Here is a 23,730-nt window from a genome sequence, read left to right as displayed (position 1 = left end):
CACATTCACTGCATTTTTACCTTTGCCTCCTCCCTCACTTAACATTCCCCAAATATACATGCAACACACATACATATGAACCTCAAAATTGATTGAGAGGATTGAAATCTCTGCTCAAGTAGGTACAATCAATTGCTTTGAATAGAGTAATTTACAATGAGCTGAATCTGGAGGCTGAATGAAGGAACATATATGCATAGGTTTATAATATAGAGATAGATTTCATATTAAATGTTAGAGAATCGAAACACAGCTTTCACCAAAGCGTATGGTACTTATATGCACAGGACTTGATGCCATGGATAGGGTGAGTTGTGAGTAAGGTGTTGGGAAAAAGGATGGAGTGAACACATGGTAGGGAGGGTGGTCATTACAGCATTTTAGAGCCAGAGATGGAATTTACATGTTGCAGACAACTCAAATTACTGTGGAGCAGGTAACACCCCTATAATTAATATAATGCACCCCCTCCCATACATGTCACTGGGTTTTGGGCTGGAGGGCCTTGTGTAATGACTCACAAGTGGGCTTTTAATTAGAAAAAAATTAATATTTCTCTTCAACAATTATTTAAAACAATATCATAATCCATCCTTCTTACCATATGCTGATTTATTTGACCCAGAACTTCATGAAATTCCATTTATATTCAGCAACATACCTTGATATACTTAGGTAGTGAATCATATTTTGTTATTAAGTCTATCTAATTGCAACTTGTATATCAGTCTAAAATTGGCCCTATATTCATTAATACTATATAAGATTTTATGGTCAAAAATCAAGACATATGCACACTGCCTTTTGTCAAATTAACCTGCAAATTGTGAGGAGTTCATCACATTAGTTTTAGCAAGTTGTAGCAAGTAGCATCAAAGAAATAATACATTATAAATATAAATGCAATGATAAGCCTGCTTATGAGTCATCATACAGGGCTTTTCAGACCTTGGTCCTTTGGTGCATGTGTGTAGCAAAAAGCAGTGGCTGGATTTTTCATAGGTATCCAGATCCTTATTTGGGGTGCTACTGTGCAGAGAGCACTTCAAGTTCATATACCATTTATTGAATGGGAGGTTGAACTGTGGCTCCCTTGGCACCTTTCTTCAAGCATAGACTATTGGTGAGGCCAGGTTTTTCTCCACCCTTCCCTCATACCCTGGAAAAGTCCCACCTCTGCTAAATTACCTACTACCCTAATGGTGCTAATGACCTCAGTTGTAGGTCCCCTCTACTGACAACTACTGCTACAAGTGAGTCATAGCAATCTGGAAAAAGAATGCTCCCTACTATTTTTCATTCATAACTAGTTAAAGCTTTAAAAATGTATTCATGAACCTAAACAATAACTTTGTTTCTTACCTCTCCTAATATGCATTAACAAACTATGAATGCTAGAAATCATATTTTTAATCACAAGATTATGAATAGAATGTAGGGTAAATAGGACATCCATTCATAGTTTTAGAATTAGTTTAAGATAAATTATATTATGCAATTGTACTACAGAACAAAGAAAAATTCACTTTAATTTGTTCATCAATCTGTAAAGGCAAAATGAGAAGCATTTATCACAGCAAAATAAGATTGATGAACACCACAATAAGTCTGCTGCTGAGCTCTGGAAGATGTTGACCTAATAGGAGGTACATTCAGTATATAATATAGACATTATTGTTATCATAATGCTACATAAAATATATTAATACTTTCTAAAATGATCATTTAAAACATGATTTTCGAAAAACTGACACTGTGAGCACCACATACTTAATTATAGCTGGTTCTACCATCATGAGGTTTCACTGTATCTGTTCCCAATGAGAGACACTCAGGGCCAAAGTTTTCCCAGGGGTAGTTCAATAAATCCTACCTTGATTCAATCCATTCATATCAGTAGGAATAGGATGATTCTTCCAGATTTAGTAAATGAAAATCCCATGACTGTTCTGGTTATATGCATTCATTGATTAAAGACTACGCAGACACACCAAGAAACAAAGGCAAGCCCATCATTTTACTTTTCCAACCAAGGAACAGACATAATTGTGATAAGAGTCCTGTTCAAGGTGATATACAAGACCTTCACTGGTTTCTAATTTAAGAGGGCCTTCAGTGCTATGTGCCACCAACTATGTACACACAGTAACTCTCAATTGAATTGGGAACCAAATGAAAAAATAACAACCTTACTCACACTGTACAGAACATCAGTCCATCCTTCTAATGTAACACACTGGAACACTGTGAGCATTGAAAGGCCAAAGTTATCAAAGTTTGTGATTCCAAAATTTGGACCAGCCCAATACGTTTTACACACTAAATTTTTACTAAGACTGTCACACTGAAAACCATCTTCTCCACATGGATGAGGATCATCCATCATTTCATCTGAAACAGAAAGTAATAATAAAGTTAAAGCACCATATCATTTAAATAAAACCTGAGATATGTTTATAAATTGAAGCTTTACACACCTGTTGCATTGTTGAAGCATGTTTTGTGCAGTTTTCCTGAGAACAGCTCCAATCCTATGATGGCATAAATTATGATAACAAACAAAACTAAAAGAGCTATATGTAACAAAGGCACCATGGCACGGAGAATTGAGTTCAAGACAACCTGGAGACCTAATAAGCAAATTATTGTTAAATCAAAATACAGCTGTAAAACTCTGAATCAAATAATAAAATCTTCATAAATTAATAACAAATCTCAAACACTTACTTGGCACCCCAGACACTAAACGTAGAGGTCTTAGAACACGAAATGCACGCAGAGCTTTGACATCAAAACCCTCTTTCATTAAATTCGATAATGCTGTACTAATAATTCTGAAATACCAAACACAAAAAATGAATGTCAGTTATATGTACACACATTATAAGAGAATTTATATTTCTATATGGTGACTAAGTATTTAAAGTCATCGTCACCTTTATTTCTTTCTTATTTGAAATGCCATTAAGTTATAAATTTTCAAAAAGATGGTTTATTTAGTTTTTTGAAAAATACTATCTATATTTGGTAGGCACTCATAAATTTAGATTTTCTGACAGGAATGATTATTCAGTTTCATTTTCAAAATCATATATAATCAGGGCTTGACTTCTTTTCTCTGTTTCTGAAATTTCCTTTTGACAATTGATACAGTGAAACCTTTACTGAGCTGAACCGATTATATCAACAAACAGTTGATAGTGTCAGTTTTCCTGGCCCAAATGTGGGGCCTATCCAGACTGCAAATTTGAATAACTGAGGATTCTTTATTATAGTTATATACCCACCATATGTCAAAAAAATCTGGCCCCTCTAAACACTTTGCATCCAATATGCCAGCTAGTCAGTCATTTCAAATGGCATGCTTTCCATTATTTTATGTAGTTAATTAGGTATTTACAAATAATCATTGTATAACTAAAAAATTGAGTATACAATATGCATTTCATGATGCTAGCTATTTTACCAATAGATTTTGCTGAGTCTACATATAATGTCCATTCAGGTAACTGCTCCATTTTTGGCTATCAGAAAACTCATATTAGTGCTTGCAGTCTAGCTTATCATTCACCATATTCCTGCACTGAAAACACAAACCTATGAAGATGTTATGGAGCATACAAATCAGCATAACGCACACAATGTTGGTTCCCTGAGGCTTAAAACACTATAGAATGGGTTAAATGTGCAATTTTAAGTTTGAACCAAAAAGGCTATCCACAACTTGGCAAATCTCTCTTGTAAATACAATTTTCTAAATGAGAATAATGTCTCTCTTTATGGGTAAGGTGTTACAATTTCACTAAATTTTTTATGCAAAATTCAGTATTTGGCAGAAGAAGTGACTTTATGGGCCAGAGGGGCTTCTTTAAATACACATACTACTCTTAATTGCAGTTGCGGGAGAAATTTTGAACTTGGAATGCAAAAACTACCGAACTAATAGAGAGCAAAACTACTATCTTCGGATGGCACAAATCTTGAAGACAATGAAACATATGCCTTATTTTAACCATGTAATATGAGATAAATCGCCTTTATTATTAGTTTTGAGTAATTTGCTTTCATTTAAATAATTTGATATGCTTCCCTGAAAATAGGGTTGGAATGAAAAAAATTATTGTAAATAATTGATACAATCACAAAGCTGGTATAGATGGGCTTTAAATATCTATGTTATCCCATTAAATGAGATCAATTTCTCTCTAGCTACTTCCAATATCCAGTTTTGAAATATGATATTTAATCTTCTCCTCATTCTCACACCACCTGTTACTATTCCCCTTTTTCATATCTATTCTTTATAGGCCTAGATGTGTGTGCATGCAGGTATGTATGTGTGTGTATTCCGCAGAAGAGGGCAGTTTGGTTGCCGAAAATTTGTAATATATGTAAGTGTTGTTTGTGTGTGTTTCTCTATGTTTTTGTTGGCTAGCTCCATCTTGCACCTTCGTTTAAATTATATATATATGCAATATATATATATTTATTATATATGTATATATATATATATATATATATATATAATAAATATATATAATATATATATATATATATATATATATATATATATATATATATATATATATATATATATATATATATATATATATATATATATATATATATATATTTATTTATTAAAGTGATTTTTCGGGTACCAGGTCTTCCTGGGAAACCATAACTGGCACAGGGAAAGGAACTGGCCCCCGTACCCTGATGTGTGAATTTCACATGCCGTATAGGGCTTAGTACTGGGTGATCTCTACCATCACCTACTAAACCGACCTTTGGGTTGGTTACTGTGTTTATGGTTTATTTATATATATATATATATATATATATATATATATATATATAGAGAGAGAGAGAGAGAGAGAGAGAGAAAACACAAAATTGTGGGAAAACACCTAGTAGCAGCAATGGAAACATGATAAATACTAACATAGGCAAAAATCCAAAGTATAATTGCATTCACTTCAAGGTCATGACACCTTCAAGCAGCTGGAGAAAAATGCTATTAACATTTTTATGTCACCCTTTTCTCAAATGACAAGACTGGCATGACCAGAAAAACGTACATAAATATACTGGTTAGTGCATGTGCACACATCTGTGGGCTACATATGGTTGCCATTGTTTGAATTTTTACGCGCACACATGTGAAATGTCACTAAATGACACAGTAACAGATACCACTGTTTTCATTGTGAACAATGAAACAGAGTTTGTCATGTCAACATTGTGAACAATATATGACAGAGTAAGAATGCTTAATTTTATCAATTAACTTTCACACTAACTTTATTTCACCTTTTCAGTACTGCTTTGAACTAGAAGCATTTACACTTTGTGATGAAAATCATTGAGCAGCAGTCATAGTTTACTTGAAAACAATTATGCATGTATTTTTAGCTTATTTAATTGTTTAAGTAAATAGATTGAAACAATGAAATACAGTGATAAAAAATTCAATCATGACACTCTTTGAGTGGCTGAAATTCTTTCCAGCATAATTCTAAATTTTCACATTCACAGAAGTAACCTTCATACCATAACATGTGTAGCTAATCATTTCAATCACCTGTAAACCCCCCATTAAGCCACTCAAGTTATATGGTTGCACACAGTATATCCTATGGCCATTGCTTGAGTGGGAGCAAAACTGTCTTTGAATAAATTCATAAGACAGAAATCCAAATTATATAAAAGAAATATATATCAATATCATGAGGAGTAATTCGATGAAAGCATAAATGCACAATGTTATAAACAGCCAAAGAGTAGTTCTTGGCTGGATGGAGCTAGTGTTTCAACTCTGTAGTCAGGTCATAAACGTTTATCATTTGGAGGAGGTTAATTTAATTGGACTACTGAAAATTGGCCCAATAAACAGGAATGCACATTAAAGGCTAAAAAATTCAGAATAAATATCAGGAAATAAAAAGAAAACACTCATTTAATCACCCATAGATTGAATGAGCATAATTGAGACAGAAGTGCTTAGAGTCTGCAAGGTAAGAAAATTATTGTGGACTTAAAGTATATTTCATAATTAAATAAAAAAGAAATCATAGGGATGAAAAGTTAATTAAAGATATGCTCTTACCCAATAACTACAATGGTGAAATCAAGCAAGTTCCAACCATTTCTCAGATAAGCACCCGGGTGGGCCACAAAACCATAGGCTATTATCTTCATCACACACTCCACAGTGAATACTACTAGAAAGATGTATTCAATTTTTTCCTGAAATATGAAGAAGAGAAGTTTAATGAAATGCATAACATACAATTCATAGATTTGAAAACAATATTTTACCGTCAATTTTGGAATTATCATGCACACTTACTATGGTACAATTACTCCACTTTCTGAATCAGTCATATTCACTTGTTTTGCCTTCACAGGGTGTAACTAGAGCTGTATTATTATATTTATTCATTTAATGCAATTCTAACTTCATATTAATATGCTTGGTGATCTTTTTAAATGGTAAATTTTCAATTAAGTATTGTTTTATTCTAGACTTTCACTTGGCTAAAATATTACTTGGAGGCATTTTGCTACAAAATGTCTATTCCTGTATCTTCATTTGAGTGACTATTTCTACTGGGATTTGGTGCTAGAGTGTAGTTTTTGATGGTGTGGCAATGGTCATTGAAGCAGGATGATAGTCATGGGTTAAAGGCTTTTGAAATATGGGTGTGAAGAAGGATGGAAAAAAGTGAAGTGAACAGAAAGGTAAACAAATGAGGAAGATCTATGCATGATGGGAAGGAGAGGGGATTATTGAGAGCAATCCAAAGGAGGTAGGAAAGATGGATGTAGAATATTTTGATTGGCAATGGGATGTTGAAAAATGTGGTATAGGAGAGAATGTTAGGTAAACGAGGAAGGGGAAGTCATAGGAGAGGGATGTTGGATGGAATAAAGGAAGGTGTGTGTGTGTGTGTATATATAGATGTATGTATGTATATATATATATATTTTGTATATAGATGTGTGTATTTATATATATATATATATATATATATATATATATATATATATATATATATGTTACCCACATGTTAACATGTTACATGTTACCCATATATATATATATAAAATACACACATCTATATACAAAATATATATATATATATATATATATATATATATATATATATATATATATATATATATATAAAATACACACATCTATATATATAATATATATTTTTTGGGAGGATTTGATTCTTCATTTTGAAAGATCACACATGATTGCAAAATACGCCAATCCATTTTGACCCCATTAGTCCTAGGTGGAGCAACAGGCCATAGCCAAAATGGGCCATATACTAGGCCCATTATGTCTAGGTGCCACTGAGCACTTTTCACTGCCACATGGAGTCATGGGCTGATCACCCAGGGAAAAATTCTTTAACCAGCTCTTAACAGTGAAAGGTTCCCATATGACACAGAACTTTTGGGCAGAAGTTGCTCAGATGACTAAGTACTTTGTTGAGAGGTATCCTTATTTTGGAGGAAAAACCTATGCATATTTATCATGGTACATATTACTGATTTTGCTCCTGGTAGTGTTACCCATGGTTGAAGGGAAGGAGCCAGGTGAAAGGTAGTCTCCCCAATGTCTGTTCCTTAGTAAGGCTGCTGCAAAGGCTCACAGTGATGTGGCCATTCAAATGATAGTGTCACATTGAAAACAGTATCAAGGAAGACAAGGGAAAACCAACTCAATTATTCATACCAAAAATATGATGATAGATGCTATAGAGACAATGAATCCTGGCAACTAGTGGACTTGGCCTAATTGGATATAAGCTCTGCCCCAGCAACAGGAAAGGCTAGGTTTCTGAGATTGTCATCTCACAAAATCCTTGCAAACAAAAGCCGCACCACAGATGAGAAAAAGAGGTAGTTAGAATAGGGACTTGGTATGTCAGGATGATGTTGCCACAGAAAAATGAGAATATGTGAAGTGAGAAATGGAGAGTGAAAATACCATGCTTTAGGGTTGTGCAATGTGAGCTGGAAGGATAGTGCGGAGTACTGGAGGGATATTATGAAAAAAATACGGAGAAGGGGAAGAGAACAAGCCAGAAGTGGCAGTTATATTGAGCGAAAAGGCAGGAGAAGCATAGTAAATATACAGCAACCATCTGACAGAATAGTACCAGTAGAAGTTAAAACTGAACCAACAAATTTGGTCATTGTTAAGGTCTACATACAAGGAATCATAGGGAGGAAGAAGTTGATAGGGTATATGATCAGATATGAAAGATAATCCTAGGTGTTCCAGGAGAGAAACATTTGATATTATGATATAGAAGATACGGTAGTGTGGAAGAGGACCACGGTTGAGGAACAAGAAATGTCTATGGGGAGAAGACAATTGAGTTCTGCATATCCACATTTATCATATGGATATGGTTCCTCCTACAGTGCCAAACCATATCAATTATTTAGCCCATGCTACAATGATGGATATAGATATCCATCTTGTAGCATGGGCTAAAGGGAATATGTTCTGGCAACTATGAAACTCAGCCTGATTGTCTATGAGTTGTGCCAGGCAGCAGGAGAGGTAAGAGTTTTAAAATCTTGCAAAATCCTTGCAAAGAGAATGAGGAAGTAACAACAGAAATACAGAAGAAGACCATGCCAGGTAGAATAGGGAATTAAAATGTTCGGATGATGTTGAGGACAGGAAAATTAGAAAATATAAAGCGAGAGATGGAGACAGGAAATACATGTGTTTTAGGGCTGCGCAAGGTTAGATCGATAGATAGCAGGTAGGAGAGGAAGAGAGTCCGCAAGGGTTGGTAATATTATTGAACAAAAAGATAGGAAGAAGCACAGTAAACATAAAGCAAGTGACTGATAGAATACTACTAGTTGAAGCAAAAGCTGAACCAATGACCTTGGTCATTGTTCACTTCTACATGCCATCAAGCAATCGCAGGGAGGAAGAAGTCGACAAACTCTACTATCAGTTACAGGACACAATAGTGAGTATTTCTAGAGGGAAAAATTTGAAAGCAATATGGGATTGGAACATGACAGCAGGCAAGAGAAGATATGGTAGTAAGGCAAGGAACTATGGATTAGGAACAAGAAATGACTATGGGGAGAAAGCAATAGACTTCTGCAGGAAACAGGGTTCAACTATAAATAAAACTTGGTTTAGATACCATAACATGCTTAGTAATGCATGCCTGGGGATTTAGAAAGATAACATTTAAACTATATTATGTGTAGGCACAAGCTTAATGACAGCATGATTGATTTGCGCAGCTACTCAGAAGCAGATGCAGATTCAGATCATAATTTATTAATAATAATAAAGTGTTTGGCCTGATTTATAAGGAAGAAAGTCTAGGATATGGGATGTAGAATAATCAATCAGAACAAAGGGAAAGCAGTATCTGTAGGCCGTAGAGAAAATTATGATTGAGGACAGGGAGATGGGTACCAAAGAAGAAAAATGGGATCATGAAAAAAGGTATATTGAAAGCTAGAAGTAAAACTATAGGAAAATAAAGAGCAAAAGAACAAGGAAACATGGATTACTGATGAAATGATTAGAAAGATGAGAGAAGGTGATGTAAAATTACAAACACAAAGTTTGGTTAGACGAAGAGTAAAGGGTTAAATAATTAACTGATTTCATCACATCAGTGTTAGAATCCATTCCAAAAAAGGGAAAGGCAACTGTATGGAAGAAAGCAAACCAATAAGTTTGATTTCCCACATTGGTAAGCAGGACAGGGCATATGAATTCTTAGGAGATGGCCAGTTTAAATTCAGAAAGGGGGGTGGTGGCATGCATTATGCAATAGCAATAACAAGGTCATTAAAATACAATCATGATGTATTTGTTTGTTTTGTAGATTTGAGAAGGTGTTTAATAGGATGAATTGGGTAGAATTAATGCATGCAGTGCAGGATATTGGAGTACATTGGATGGATAGGCGACCTATCTGCATCCTTCAAATGACTCATAATGCTAAGGTGTGAGTGGCTGATGGAGATTCTCTGAGGGAAATGTTATGAAGAGTTTTAATTGTGGAGTGTAAATTATCACCAGTGATATTTAATGTGTACATAAAGAAAAAGGTGGAAGTAATATGGTAAGGCCTGGAAATGGGTATGAAGTTTGGTGGGGAATTCATAAAAGAAGTTAGGTTTGTGGATAATCAAGCTTTAGTTTGCCAGCCAGCTTAAGGGTGGCAAGCATTGCTGAGTGTATTGGAAAGCCAGTGCAATAAATATGGGATGAGAATACATGTTAACGAAGCCAAGGTAATGCAGTTTTCAGCAAAGAGAAAAGTTGAATATTAAAATAGGTGCTCATAAACTTGAGCAGATGAAATAGTTTACCTACCTTGGAAGTGTTTTGGACCAAAATGGCCAAGTTTTAGGGATTAATGTGAATTAGGCAAAGAAGCTTTCACAAGGAGGAGAGAGTTGATGGCAAGGGCGTTTAGTAAGGATGCTAAGTAAATGTTTTTTAAGACTCTGATAAGGAGCATGGTTTTGTACATTACAGAGACATATTTGTTGAAGCAAAATGAAAGGCATTAATTGGGTACTTTTGAAATGTGGGTGGGGAGAAGGGTGAAAAAGGTGAAGAGGACTGAAAAGAAAACAAACCGAGAAGTGGCAGCAGGGGCTAGGGGGTTGTTGGTAGAAATCTACAGGAGGTAAAAAAGATGGATGCAGAGTATTTTAGTGATGGAATGTTGAAAACTCTGATAGAAGAGAGAACATTAGGCTGGTATGGAAGGAAGGAATATGATAGGCATGTGGATGGAATGAAGGTAGGAAGGAATTATGCAGAATTGAAGAGGAGCTCACTGTATTGTTAGATATCAGGTTGTGTTTTGCTAGGAGAGGCAAGTAAATGCATCCTTGTACCATTGTATAAGCTTTTTATACCCAAAATCTACATCTGCTATAACTCGTAGATGACTATAATAATGATTGATTCCCTAGATTATCTTGAGAATAATAATATTTGATTTAAAATACTCTGCTTTATAAGTGAAAACTTTTTATAGGGCCTTACATAGCTGTTTTTGAAAGGGTGTGAGCACACAAGTTGGAGCAGAGGGTCACAATATACTTGGCATATGCAACCTTGCCACAGACAGAGCAACAGAGCTTTGATGTGGAAGGGAGATCAATGAAAGTGATATTCATCTTATTGATGCTCATAATTCACTGAACATGAAAGTTGATGGCATTATTGACTTACTACATTTTCATTCATTACACTATACTGGTATTAGCTCAACAACCCTTTAAAAATTTCAACACTTCATAAGAATTACAAAATGTTACCACTTATATTTAATGAAGATTTTAAAAATAATTTCCGGATTCTTTCTGAGAGATCACAGCCCTTATTCAAATAAAATATCTGAAATAATGTGTGCATCCTGTGAAAAGTCCCCAAGATATTTTATGCTAAGGTATGATCAATGATTCAGGTTTAGTCCTAATGAGAAGAGGCACAGCGCTAAAAGGGATGTATGTCCATAGATTTATGTCTTTTAAACAAATTTTATTTGAAAATGTGTTTTCTACTTAATTTTTCACAAACAGATTGCCTCTTTAATTGGAAGAACAGAAGATTTATCATGTAATTGAACCAATATAAATTAATGATAGCTTAAGACAGATTTATGATTTATAATTTACAAGATTGATAATTTTTATTTTTATTTTTCATATGTGATTTTATCTATTCAAGTTTTTACTATCTAAATGCATCATTACTAATATACTGCAATGTATTTTACATTATATTTGGAAACAACGTTTAAACATTCTAAAGTATTTTTTATTGAAATAGAAAAAATGCTTAATGTTACAAAGAATTGAATCCAATATCACCATCAATATTAATTTTTAATAGTCATCCTTTTCAGGAGTAATAAGGAATATATTTAGCATCATTGGTTGAAATAGTTCCAAATTTATACAATGGAATGTACAGGATGGGAGGGATACAGAGTTTATATTTTATGATTAATTAAGCTTTAACATCTGTTGGGCATCCTGCAATGCACATTTTTTAAAAACTGCCTGTATTCACCACAAAGTTATTATGTGCTAAATCACACCCTGATCTATAGGATGCTGAATACGTTTTTAAAGGAAAAAATCTGAGCGATATTTTTAAACTTTAAATCACAATGACAGGAAACATTTTCAATTAGCAATAAAATATTTCTTTTTTTTTCATCTGTTTATTCTTAGATAGCCTTAGTAAGAAGTCACACAATCCAAAGAAACAATGCTTTAAGTCATCTTGTTTTTTCTATTTTCAAGTAGCCAGCTTTTCTCAACATACACCTTTAATGCATCATGGATTTTCAGGTTTTCCAATCACCAGTGGTTTTATAAATTGACAAGACATGCTTAAGATTAGCAATATAATTAACCATTCCTTAAATGCCTACCTTCTTGAATAGTTTTCTGGTTTTAGGGCCAACATTTTGTTAAACAAAACACTGAAGAACAATCTCATTTTATAAGCATTGAAGATATTCCTGGATTCATAATGCCCAAGCTATTCTGGTAGCTTATGAACTCAGACAGTAACACCTTCTTGTTGCATACTTATAGCCTCATCCCACACATATTTGATACAATATCATGCCATATTCTAAATTTCTCCAACAACTTATTTGAGGACTTAATTATTGCATTTTGCAACAAAATTCTGTGCTTATTAATAGCAGTGGTCCAGAGGTTGAAACATTATTTGCTTCCATTCTTGTGGACTACTTGAATATAACAGAGTCAATATTATTCCTTGAGGAAAGAACTTCCTTCATATTTTCATTATGGTTTATTGTCAGTAACAATATTGCTATGTTCTATTTTAGTATTTCCATAAGTCATGTCTTGCTGACATTGAAATGCTATACTAATTTTTTGGCAAAACAACTTTCCTTATTTATAGGCTCAAAAGACACGTTTTCAGGTAAAGTAGGAATATTACCTCTGAGCTTTGCAAAGTGAATTCTATTTCTCTGCTGTAAGGAATTTACAGGATATTAATATTCATAGCTTGCACAGTAAGTCAAATGTAATCATTTGCATATAAGAGTGCAGCATAGTGCCTATCCATGATTCATTAACAGACCTTTTTAAATAAACAATACCCAACCAGAGAAGGCTGAGCATGATTCATTGATGACTTCCTTATTGAAGAACAATGCCTCAAATCAGTTTGTGCCTATAATAAATGCTCCTTGGTTTTTTGAATTAGCAGTTCCCAGAATTCACTTCCCATTCTTTCATTTATCTCCCACTGACCAGCAGTCATTACTTCTTCTAGTTTATCCATTTGAACTGATTCAACCATACCTCTAGAAACTCATAAATTCTATCTTTAGGAAAAATACATCTCAACTCTGAGGCTTGGAATGAAAAGGCACGCAGTAGAGAGAATCGTGAGAGTCCTTCCAGACACAGTGTGAATAAAAAATTCATTAGCTGCAAGAAAAAGGCCAACTATCTTCCCAAACCTTAAGACAAGTTCTATCTCATTTGCTCTACTAAGGAGTCTACCAGCTCCAATGCTCAGGTGGAAAATCTTGGATAGGGCAAATAGGAAGCTCCATAAAATGCAGGATACGTGAACATGTGCATGCCTCAGAGAAAAAACTATTCTGCCTTCCTGCCATCTCTGATGTGATCTTAATATCCAAGGTTAATCTGAGAGGCTCTGGAGATAACCAAAAACCCTGACAATTACAACCAAGAGGACGGTTATACACGTATACTACGAAATAGCTGGAAGATGGCATTCAGGATTGACACCCAGATGCTCCGCTCAACCAATAGCAAACCTAGGGCTCTAAGTCCTCCACATAAGATGGCCAAAATTGACTCATCCTCACTTGTGACCTAAAGATTCCACAGCATGGCTGGAGGAACTGTTGTTGCCAAGACACACTCTAATTAGGAGGAATGCCCAAAGGCCCAAACCATTGCGGGTAAACGTTTTGGAACCCTCAGATTTCATTGAAAGAGGTAATTTCCAGCTATATATTAAAATTAAAAACTGGCATATTCACTTCATGCATACAAATGATAAAATGCATTTGCATGACACATAATGCCTATTGATATAATACGGCATAGTTTTGCAAACTTGAGTTTGTGTTAGGACAATTTGAATGCACTACCAAATTGATAAAAGCCCATTTTGTTAGAATGCAAACATATAGTTTCTGTCTAAACAGTTGAATTTTAAATGACCAAAGAGTTATATTAAAGGTTTTACACTTTTGGCAAAGACCTTTATCCAAAATTTGGGCCATGCAGTACAAAAGAGCTTTCACACCAGTCCTTATATAGATGCTTGATTTCCATTAAGAATATGGTATGAAGGACCGAAAAATCATTTTTCTATATCACAATTTGGAGTTCATGGAGACCAATGAAGTAGCATAATCACTCCCAACTGCATAGATACTCTGTTGGACAATATAATGCAGGATTCCAGTGAAAAATTTCTTTCCAGGACATAGTTTTTGTGCTCAAGAAAAAAACTTGAATGCATCAAAATGCAATGATGAAAGTCTTGTGTCTTTATTTTAAATATTACTACTATTAACTGCTTTAGAGTGTATTTCTTAAAATGAATGTATCTTCTTCGTAATGACTTCCAATTTTATAAGATTGTCTCAAATTTTTCAGGGCACATTACTTGCTGTCTTAAATTTAGCTGCTTGTGGAGGTGCATAGCGCTGTTTGATGGCTAAGGGTCAATCGCCAGCATTTGGAATTTCCTGCGTTAAGCAATTATGCTAGAGCTCAATCGAGGATGTATAGAATAGATCTCACTCAAAGCTTGAGCCATTTCACGCCACCACTTATAATTAATCATGCGCTCTCACGCCCCTTGACGGGCGCTTTCGAGCCCTCATCCCATTTTCCGTCGCGTTTAAGTTGTGGATAAGTTTCAAGCTTCTATGACCGAGACAACCGCAATGGTCCCTCCACGATGATCCCGTCGAACCAACGTCCTTCATGCCTTCAAAACCGAACAGGCGGAAAACTTGACATGATGCTCGAGAGCGCCCCAAGGCTACTCGGCGGGCTCCTCCACACGCCTCTTGCTCTCACGGAAACACTCCTCAGTCGTTTAAATTCAGCAGTTGCTCTCAGAATATACAGCTTCCTCGCTTGAGTAAACACGATTCGAAATTGAAAAATCTCCATTAAAATAGTAAGCGTAGGATAAGAACGAAGTTACTGTGCAAAATAGTGACCCTCGTTAATATTCATAATTTGTGTGTAGTCATATCGCGGTGTCCTGTAAAAAGTGTATAAAGGATCTGGTAGTAAATAGTTTGGAATAAGTTAAATATTAAGTTAGGTCGACAACTCCATCTAGGCAAATGTTCTAGATGTATCGTACCATTTCAAGTTCTGAGGTTTGATAATAAATAAGATAAGATAATAAAATCAGTATTTTTCAAAAGGAAATAATATCACTAATGCCTTAATGGACACGGATTAAATTAATCTGTCCCTTAAAGAAAATATAATCGAATTCGAAACAATAGTGTCAAAATAGTAACTGAAAGAAAAACTTAACAAATGATTCCTTTCCTCTAAACTACGCACATTTAATATTTTTACCTAATAATGTTTGCTCGCAATATCGACCTTAAATTACGGGGCAAATGCTGGGAATAACGTGGAAAATACAGGACACACGAATAACGCTCTTCTAGAGCAATTGAGTGTTGTGGAGCGGTTCGGAATAATTAATAAGCTCAACTGGAGAGGAAGGACGAAAAAAGGATCATTAGAATACGCATACATTTTCATGGATTAAAATTTCGTAATCCCTGTCGTTTTTCCCTACAACCTGACAACATTGCATGACAACTATTTTTATTTACCATTTGTTGCAGGCTATTGTCCAGGGATTTTTTTATGCTTATGGAATGCATAGTATGAAAGCATATATATGAAATGCATACATGCAAACGCCTTCTCGCTCTTTGGTCCTGGCTGTTTTCCCATCTCTATTAATTTTTTTGATTTAAGAGTTTTTATTTATATATTTGACCACTTTATTGGGGAGAGATTGAGACTATATAACCCCTTATTCCACCCTAACCCATAAACATCAGGAATCGACCACTCGTCTGCCAACTCGCGACCTCTGGGTTGACAGACGAGACTATCTTCGTGTGTGCCAGTAAATGCTCCTCGTGGACAGGATATCCAATAATAAAGAACTCAGTCCACCATAAATTTTGAACAATGTGATAGAATAATGTAAAAATTATATGTCGGTTTAAAGATGGACTTGCAAAAATACTCTTGGCAAAAAAGTTTGCAACTATAAAAAATGTGCACTGTATTACCTTTTAAAGCTAACTTTGTTTTTTATATTATTGCTTTAAATCTACTGACAAATTTCTAAATCTATTTCACTGTATTTAATTGCTTTCATAGATATTTATAAAATAATTTATGAAATTCATCTGGTATTTAGTGTAACAATGAAACACCAATGGGTTATGTTAGGAGCTTGAGCTCAGCAAAAGTTATCAACTCGCGTTAAAAAGACTTAGCAAGAAAAAGTTCAGACACTATGGTAGAGATAGAACGTATAACATTTTCTTTCCTCATTATAAATTTACGAGAGTACTTTTTCTTTGCATTGTGCCTAGTTTAATTGCATAATGAATTTTACATATGCCCAGTCTATGCAGACGATACAATATTAATTAAAATGATCACACGCACACCGGTGGTATCTTAATTTGCTCTGAGGCTTCCGAGATTTTTAAAATTAGGCTTTCCTGTGTTTTTCTACTTTTCTCGGGTGTAAATTAAAGCCTCATCAAGTTTGCCCGGCGGCTTGTGTTTGATTTAGCCACTAACGTATGGTGAGGGCTTGTTCCAAGATATGCTTTCCACATACTTCGGAAGAGACCCCCTCAAGTATCCTAAAATACACAATAAGTACGTGTTACTAAGGTAATACTGGCCTATTCAAATCAAAATATTTTTTATACTTCATCCCTATTGGCGTTTCTCTCTCATAGTACTGAGATAAAAACAACTATGGTCAATGTCTGTCGGCTCAAATGATGTAGTACCATTTTTATTCAGACGGGCGAGGTTAAACATGGCCAGTATTTTCTTCTTCGGGTGGGCTTCGGTCACTTCAATCTTTTTAGTTTTTTCACTATATTATTGCTTTAGACTTATAATAAATTTATTTGAACTCGTTGACAAAAACTCCTATGCATGAACACATAAAGTCCATTAATATGGATGGATTTAAACCCGCAGTCTTCATGTTAGCTGGGGAATATAAAATTTTCTTTGCTCGCTAGAAGTGATTTTCTAGGATTCTAAAATTTATCTAGCGTTTTTTTTTATCTCACCACCAATGTAAACGTAAATAAAAAGAATAAAGGACTTCGTTTTCAACTCAATACTATCGCAATGCATTACTGATTAACGGACTAGCGTGGATCCCACCGAATTATTATTTACTGTCTAATGGCACGGCGTTTCTACTGACGATTGGGGGTCATCCATTTATTGCGTCAGGATTTAAATTAGTCTTCTCACGCCTTCGTAACGAACAATTATTTCCGGCTTATGTATCGCCAAAATATTTAATCTTTGTTCTCCATTACTTCTGTTGCTATTAATAAGCAAGAATGCTACAGGTAGAAAGACTTTGAAACAACAACAACGCTATTGCCAACCACCCCTCCACCACAAGAGCGTTACCATTAATTAATTGAATACCCAGCAGCATTTACAAATCATATGTGTAGAGGAGTAAAATGTGTTCGGAGATGCTTCTACTTCATCAATTTTCATCAGCAATATTTTTCTTTTATCGACAGCATTTTTTCAAGGTTTTTTCCTTAAATTTTAACAAAAAGGTGCGACTTGTGTGTAAATACACTTAATGGCATTAAGACTTTACTGCTCGTGTTCATTTAGGGAGACTTGCTTTGACGCTAAGACAAGCGAATAAGACTAGCCTTGTTCGGGACACCGCGTACAAATCACCGATTAGTTAACCTTGTCTTCTAAAGGAAGAATTGAGACATGATGAAGTAAATACGAAACTTCACTTTCAAGAAACTGTTATTTCATTTTCGAAGTTTCAATTGGGGAGAGTATCCGGAAGTCAACGGGCAAACATGACCTCCAAACGATTAAAAGGCTCATGAATGTACGGCAAAACAAAGGAAGAGTTAAATATTTTACGTTGTGTCAAAATATATAATACCTGGAATTGTGGCATTGTCTTTCTTTGGGAAAAGACGATGAAGACATTTAAATTGAAATTAAACCACTTGGCTTTTCCACATTATCTAAGTGGAAAAGCCAAGTGGTTTAATTTCAATTTCAATATGAAGATTTTCCATCAAGTGACGCCAGAAACTGTTTTATTGAAGACATTTACACTGAAGAAAAAAGTTTTTTCAGTACCCATAGCCTAAAATTAAATAAATGGTGCACTTGCACCTTATAGATAATTTTTGACCTTCTCTTTGCTGTCCTCATGACGATAAACTACCTTACCTAAGAATAGGTTCAAGTTAAGTTAACCCATGGGTTTTCTGCAACCATCAATGTACGATATCGACTAAAGTAACACAAAGATATTTTTACTTTGAAAATATAATATTTACGAATCACACTCGGTTAAATGCCCGTGTTTGGAACAACTGGGCTGTCACATTTATTTCTAGGCTGTATGAGCCTTACGGCAATCACCTTTAGGTGTATATATAGCACAGGCCAAAATGCGCTGGGTAGAAAGGTTCCAAATCAGAAATAAAAATTGTCTTCGGAATAATTATATTATATATAAATAAATGAATGAATAAATAAGTGGATGAATAAATAAATGTGTGTATACTCACGCGTGTGTGTCATATAGCTTTGGTACGAAACCTAGCTCCACGTGTTTAATTAACTTTGGTCCTTTATCTTTAATAAAAGTCATCATTAACTTGAAAACCGAAATAACATCAATAATTAATGAACTTTACAACCGAAAGGGGGCAAATAAATCCTGGAAGATTAATGCTCCAGAGGAAATCCAAGGTCAAGATCCGAGAAGCAAATGATCAAAGGCGCAAGAAATGAAGAGGCTGGTAAGAAATACAATAGCTCTTAGAATTGCTAGCTAGTAAAATTAGTACTCATATCTTATGAAAATGATGCGTTTATCAACTTGGCAATGATTTAATACTTAAAAATCGGATCGTTCTTTAGAAATCTGTTAAGGGGATAACTATTATGTTTTTCTTCAAAGGAAGTTTAATATTTCCGACCAATTCATTTATCCTAAGTGATTATCACCAAACGGTCAATCGATTTGAAAATTAGCTTGTAGATCTTCACACCGCTCCGGTTTCCTGCTAATTCTTTCAATATTTCCCATAGTTCCTTTCGCTCTCGTCTTCTTTCAAATGCTTCTCCACATCTGTGTTTAGTCACCATTTTGATTTCTTCATGACGGTTTTCACTTCACTATCGTGCATAAGAATGTGTACACTTCTCCAATATGCAAAATATCCAATTTTCCTGTTCTTCGTAGAGATTGCAATCATATTCCAATGCGGGAGCTACGCTAACTGGCCTCTCTGCTGGTATAATTCCATTTGCTTTTGTTACGTGTTCTATCATCATTAAAAATCAACTGCATACAAATTAGTTAGATTTATTGGAATTTAATCTATTATAGGATTCGTGGCGTTACTCTTTCAACCGTGTAGGAAAAAAGTTCGTGGCGTTACTCTTTCAACTGTGTACGAAAAAAAGTTGGCGGGAAGCCTTGATATTGGGAGTTCCTCTTTGTTCTTGGCGAATAAAAACACCTTACACTCGATAGATTTAAAGAAATTGTTTCAATAGGGAACGGTAATTGAGCATTAAAGGATTCAAACGAATTGCTATTATTATATAGAGCAAAAGACTTTTGTCAAAAGCTTATCATACTGTGACTCTTTTCATGTACCACATTTCTCTCTACGTGACACGAGTGAGCGACAACGTGCTGTATCGAAAAAAATCGGATCGACAAGGCACAAAGGCTAGTTAATTCTAATAATTTTATCATGGTTGGTTCTAATATAGAGATATGAATTTTCTATACTCGTTCAAGCTTTTTACGCTGAAGTTGGTGTATTATTAGCAGAGGCATATTAGCATTATATAGTAATTCAATCGTTTAGTCCATAGGAATACGCAAGCATTGAGCGGTCCTTATATTCCAATATATTGCGGGGATGCGCAACAGTACTTAAACGGAGTAATCCGCAAAAATGCAACAATTTCAGAGCGTAAAAATCATTCGCTTTGACTGGGATACGAACCCGCATCCCTCGATGCAAAGTGCTTTAGCGAGTTAAGCTACCGAGGCGTTCTCTTACATTCTGAAATTTTTACTTAGCAAATCGTATGTATTCATGCCCCCTCTTGAAAACTAAACATTATGAAGCTAAGCTGTATATTTAATTGCGATGAAAAAGAATTGGCAATCGGTGTGTAGTGTTGGAGGTTTGATGATACGTCACGGGATAGTTCGTAGAAGCAAGGATTTTAAGGGTTTTCTTTATCTGCTATGTTTATATACACTCATTGAATAGAAGTCGATGCCATTTTTTATTCAATGCAGACTAACCATAATTTTTCCATCATTAAAATAAGTCCACTGAATAATTCCATGATTTCCGAGGTTTCCCATGCCAACCCTTATCCTCTGCCAATTTTGATAGGTTGATAGATACAAATCTTGCATTTAAAAAACAATTGAAATATATTGTACTAACACTAGCGATTAACCAACATTTGTTTGTGACTATACAAAAATAAAATTCCAATACTCTCAAGATATTTCTTGTAATAGATTCAAGATTGGAAAAAAATACGGGTCCAGGAAGTGAAAATCGAAAATATTCCAGACTACAAAACTAACATCAGTGCAGCTATTAATCGTATCTAAAATTATCGTATTGTGAATTATCGGATACACACGCTTGTGCGCAAGTGCGTAATTAAACAGCAATGTGATACTTCAAACCAAAAATGTCATTTAATACCTAACGAATATTAGCAAATTTTATTCAAGAGAAGAAATTCCACTTGTTGCAGTATTGAAAATCTAAATTAATTTAAGCAACATAGCAATAAAAAATAAAGTCGTGGGCGGAAGACCTGTAAATAACTCTATATCACCCATTGCTTGAATAATTCTTCCCATTGAGCCGGAAAACACGTCGTGGAATTTATTATAAAATTATAAAATTTTAACGCGTTATAAAATTTTAACTGTTTTGGTTTACTGATAGTTCTATTCAATTATAACCTTAGAAAGTATTGATAATTTCATGAATATTTTATACAGTCCACCGCCAACATTTCCTTATAAGGCATCAGTAATTTTTCGATATATATATAGTATACACATATATGTATGCGAGTTTCTTTTCTTTTTTATGTCTCTGTGTTTTTGCCTTTGTCCGCTAGTGCTAACTTCATATACATTGTTATTCACATCCGTGAGACTTTCACATAAGATATATATGTATATATATATTTATACACACTTATACTTATATATTTATATATACGGTGGTCCGTATACGAGAGAGGCACGGCACGGTTCGTCATCTCAAGGAATCAAACAAAGCCAAACGGATAGCAGCAACAAAGAAGACAGTGAAAGATGATCGACAAGATTAGTATAATCTGCATATGTTAGGATGAAAATAAGGGGAGGGAAAATTAGAAAATAAAAAGTGGGAATTGTAGAGAGAAAAAAGAGTTATATTTGGGGGCTGCGAGAGGATAGATGGAGGAATGGCGGGGATTACTAGACGGCAAGGGATAGAATATTATTAGTGAAAGAAAAGGCTGAAACGAAGGACAGGGCCTTTTTCAGTTCTACATACCATCAATCAAACATATGGAGGATGAAGTCGGCAGGAGGTACAATATGAGTTAGAGGAAATTATTGGCAGTTTCTTTGGCAGAAAAACGTCGATAGTGATTCTTGAGGAGAAAAAGTTCAATAATTATGGTTTACTCACGATTACAGACATAGGGAAATACTCGGGGTTTCAGAAAGATAGCAGTACAACCATTATTATATTTAGGCACAGATTTATGAATAGCGTGATTAACTCGCATTCGACATATTATTCAAAAAGATGAAATGGGGAAGAGGACATAGAAATTAAAATGTAGCAGTATTAATCGCAACAACAAGAAAGCTAGCTGCAGAGAAAATCATGAGTGAGGACATGAAGATGGGTACCAAATAAGAAAAATAGGAACGTTTCAAAAAGGGGTACCGAAAGCCGCACACTAAACTATTATTATTATAGTTACTCTACCGTTAAGGTAGGATTTTATGAAAAGAAATACCAAATAATTCTTTGGTCTCTCCTGCGAAAACAACGAAACATCCTACTCTACAACACGCCCTTCTTTATCTCCGTAAATAATTCCTTCTGCCCTTCATTTCGTCCAACGTCCCTATCCTATTTCTGCCCCTTCCTCGTTTGCCTAATATTCAAGCCAAAATCAAAGTATTCAACATCTCACTGAAAATCAATATTCTTTGTATCCATTTTTCTTACCCCCTTATGATTTCTCCCAACAATCCCCTCTCCGCCCCCCTTCAGCAATTCCTCGTTTGTTTTCCTTTCCGGCCACTTTACCTCCTCCATCCTCCAAACCCATATTTCAAAAGCCTCCAATGTACACCTATCATCTTACTTCAATGAAAATATTTTCGCGCCGTATATTTTGATGGACACAAGCAACCAAACTATTCCCTTGTTTATTTTAAAAAACCACAGCCCCAAATCAAACTTAACAGAAACCCCCTCTTCAATCACGCATAATTGCTTCCTCCATTCCTTCCGTCCAACATAGCTATTCTTTTCCTCCTCGCCTTCTTCGCCACCTTCCTCCTCACCTAACATTTTCCCTCCTATTAGAGTCTTTAACATTATATCGCCGATCATCATGCTCTGTATCCATCTTTTCTGCCTCCTTTGAATTTTTTTCTGACGATCCCCACTCAAGCTCCACCACCATATCTAACTCTTCACCATTTATTTTTTTATACACGTAAAAGTTTACACCCTTCTCCACACCCACATTTCAAAAGCCTCCAATCTACGTCTATCCTCCTGCTTCAGTGACCACGTTTCCGCGCCGTACATGACCTCACTCCATATCAAAGTTTTGACGAGTCTTTTCTTAACATCTTTACTCAACGTCCCTGTCATCAACTCCCTCCTCCTTGTGAAAGCCTCTTTGCCTAGCGCGATTCTTCTCCTTACGTCCCTACTACTTTGACCGTGTTGGTCCAAAACACTTCCGAGATACGTAAACTGTTCTACCTGCTCTAGTTTTTGCCCTCCTATTTTAATGTTTAGCTTAGCCTTTTTCTTTCCGGAAAATCGCCTAACTTTTGTTATATTAATATTGATTCTCATCCCGTATCTTTCGAACTGAATTTCCATTTCACTCAGCAATGCTTGCAACCTCTTGGCTGACTGAGAAACTAGACCTTGCTCATCAGCAAACCTAACTGATTGTACCAGTTCCCCTCCAACTTTCATAACTATCTGCAGTTCTCCTCGTGCATCTTTAATCATTTCCTCCACATATACGTTAAATAGCACC

General features: G+C 35.1%; 1 protein-coding gene across 12 annotated transcripts in view; it reads right to left on the bottom strand.

Annotated features, from left to right (window-relative positions):
- The window catches only part of Ca-alpha1D (Ca[2+]-channel protein alpha[[1]] subunit D), a 391,248-nt gene that overhangs the window by 209,033 nt on the left and 158,485 nt on the right, over positions 1-23,730 (bottom strand). For all 12 annotated transcript variants that reach the window (XM_071582710.1, XM_071582711.1, XM_071582713.1 and 9 more), the window contains exons 4-7: positions 6,110-6,249; positions 2,728-2,834; positions 2,478-2,630; positions 2,198-2,391 (exon numbers count right to left, since the gene is read on the bottom strand). In XM_071582710.1, coding sequence (XP_071438811.1) covers positions 2,198-2,391; positions 2,478-2,630; positions 2,728-2,834; positions 6,110-6,249 — 594 coding nt within the window. The remainder of the gene's footprint in view (positions 1-2,197; positions 2,392-2,477; positions 2,631-2,727; positions 2,835-6,109; positions 6,250-23,730) is intronic.

This window comes from Hetaerina americana, unplaced genomic scaffold (genome assembly GCF_022747635.1).
Source record: "Hetaerina americana unplaced genomic scaffold, ioHetAmer1.1.p SCAF_12, whole genome shotgun sequence".
Lineage (NCBI taxonomy): Eukaryota > Metazoa > Arthropoda > Insecta > Odonata > Calopterygidae > Hetaerina > Hetaerina americana.
The sequence above is the reverse complement of the archived record's forward strand: the minus strand, read 5'-3'. Positions and strand labels throughout refer to the sequence as shown.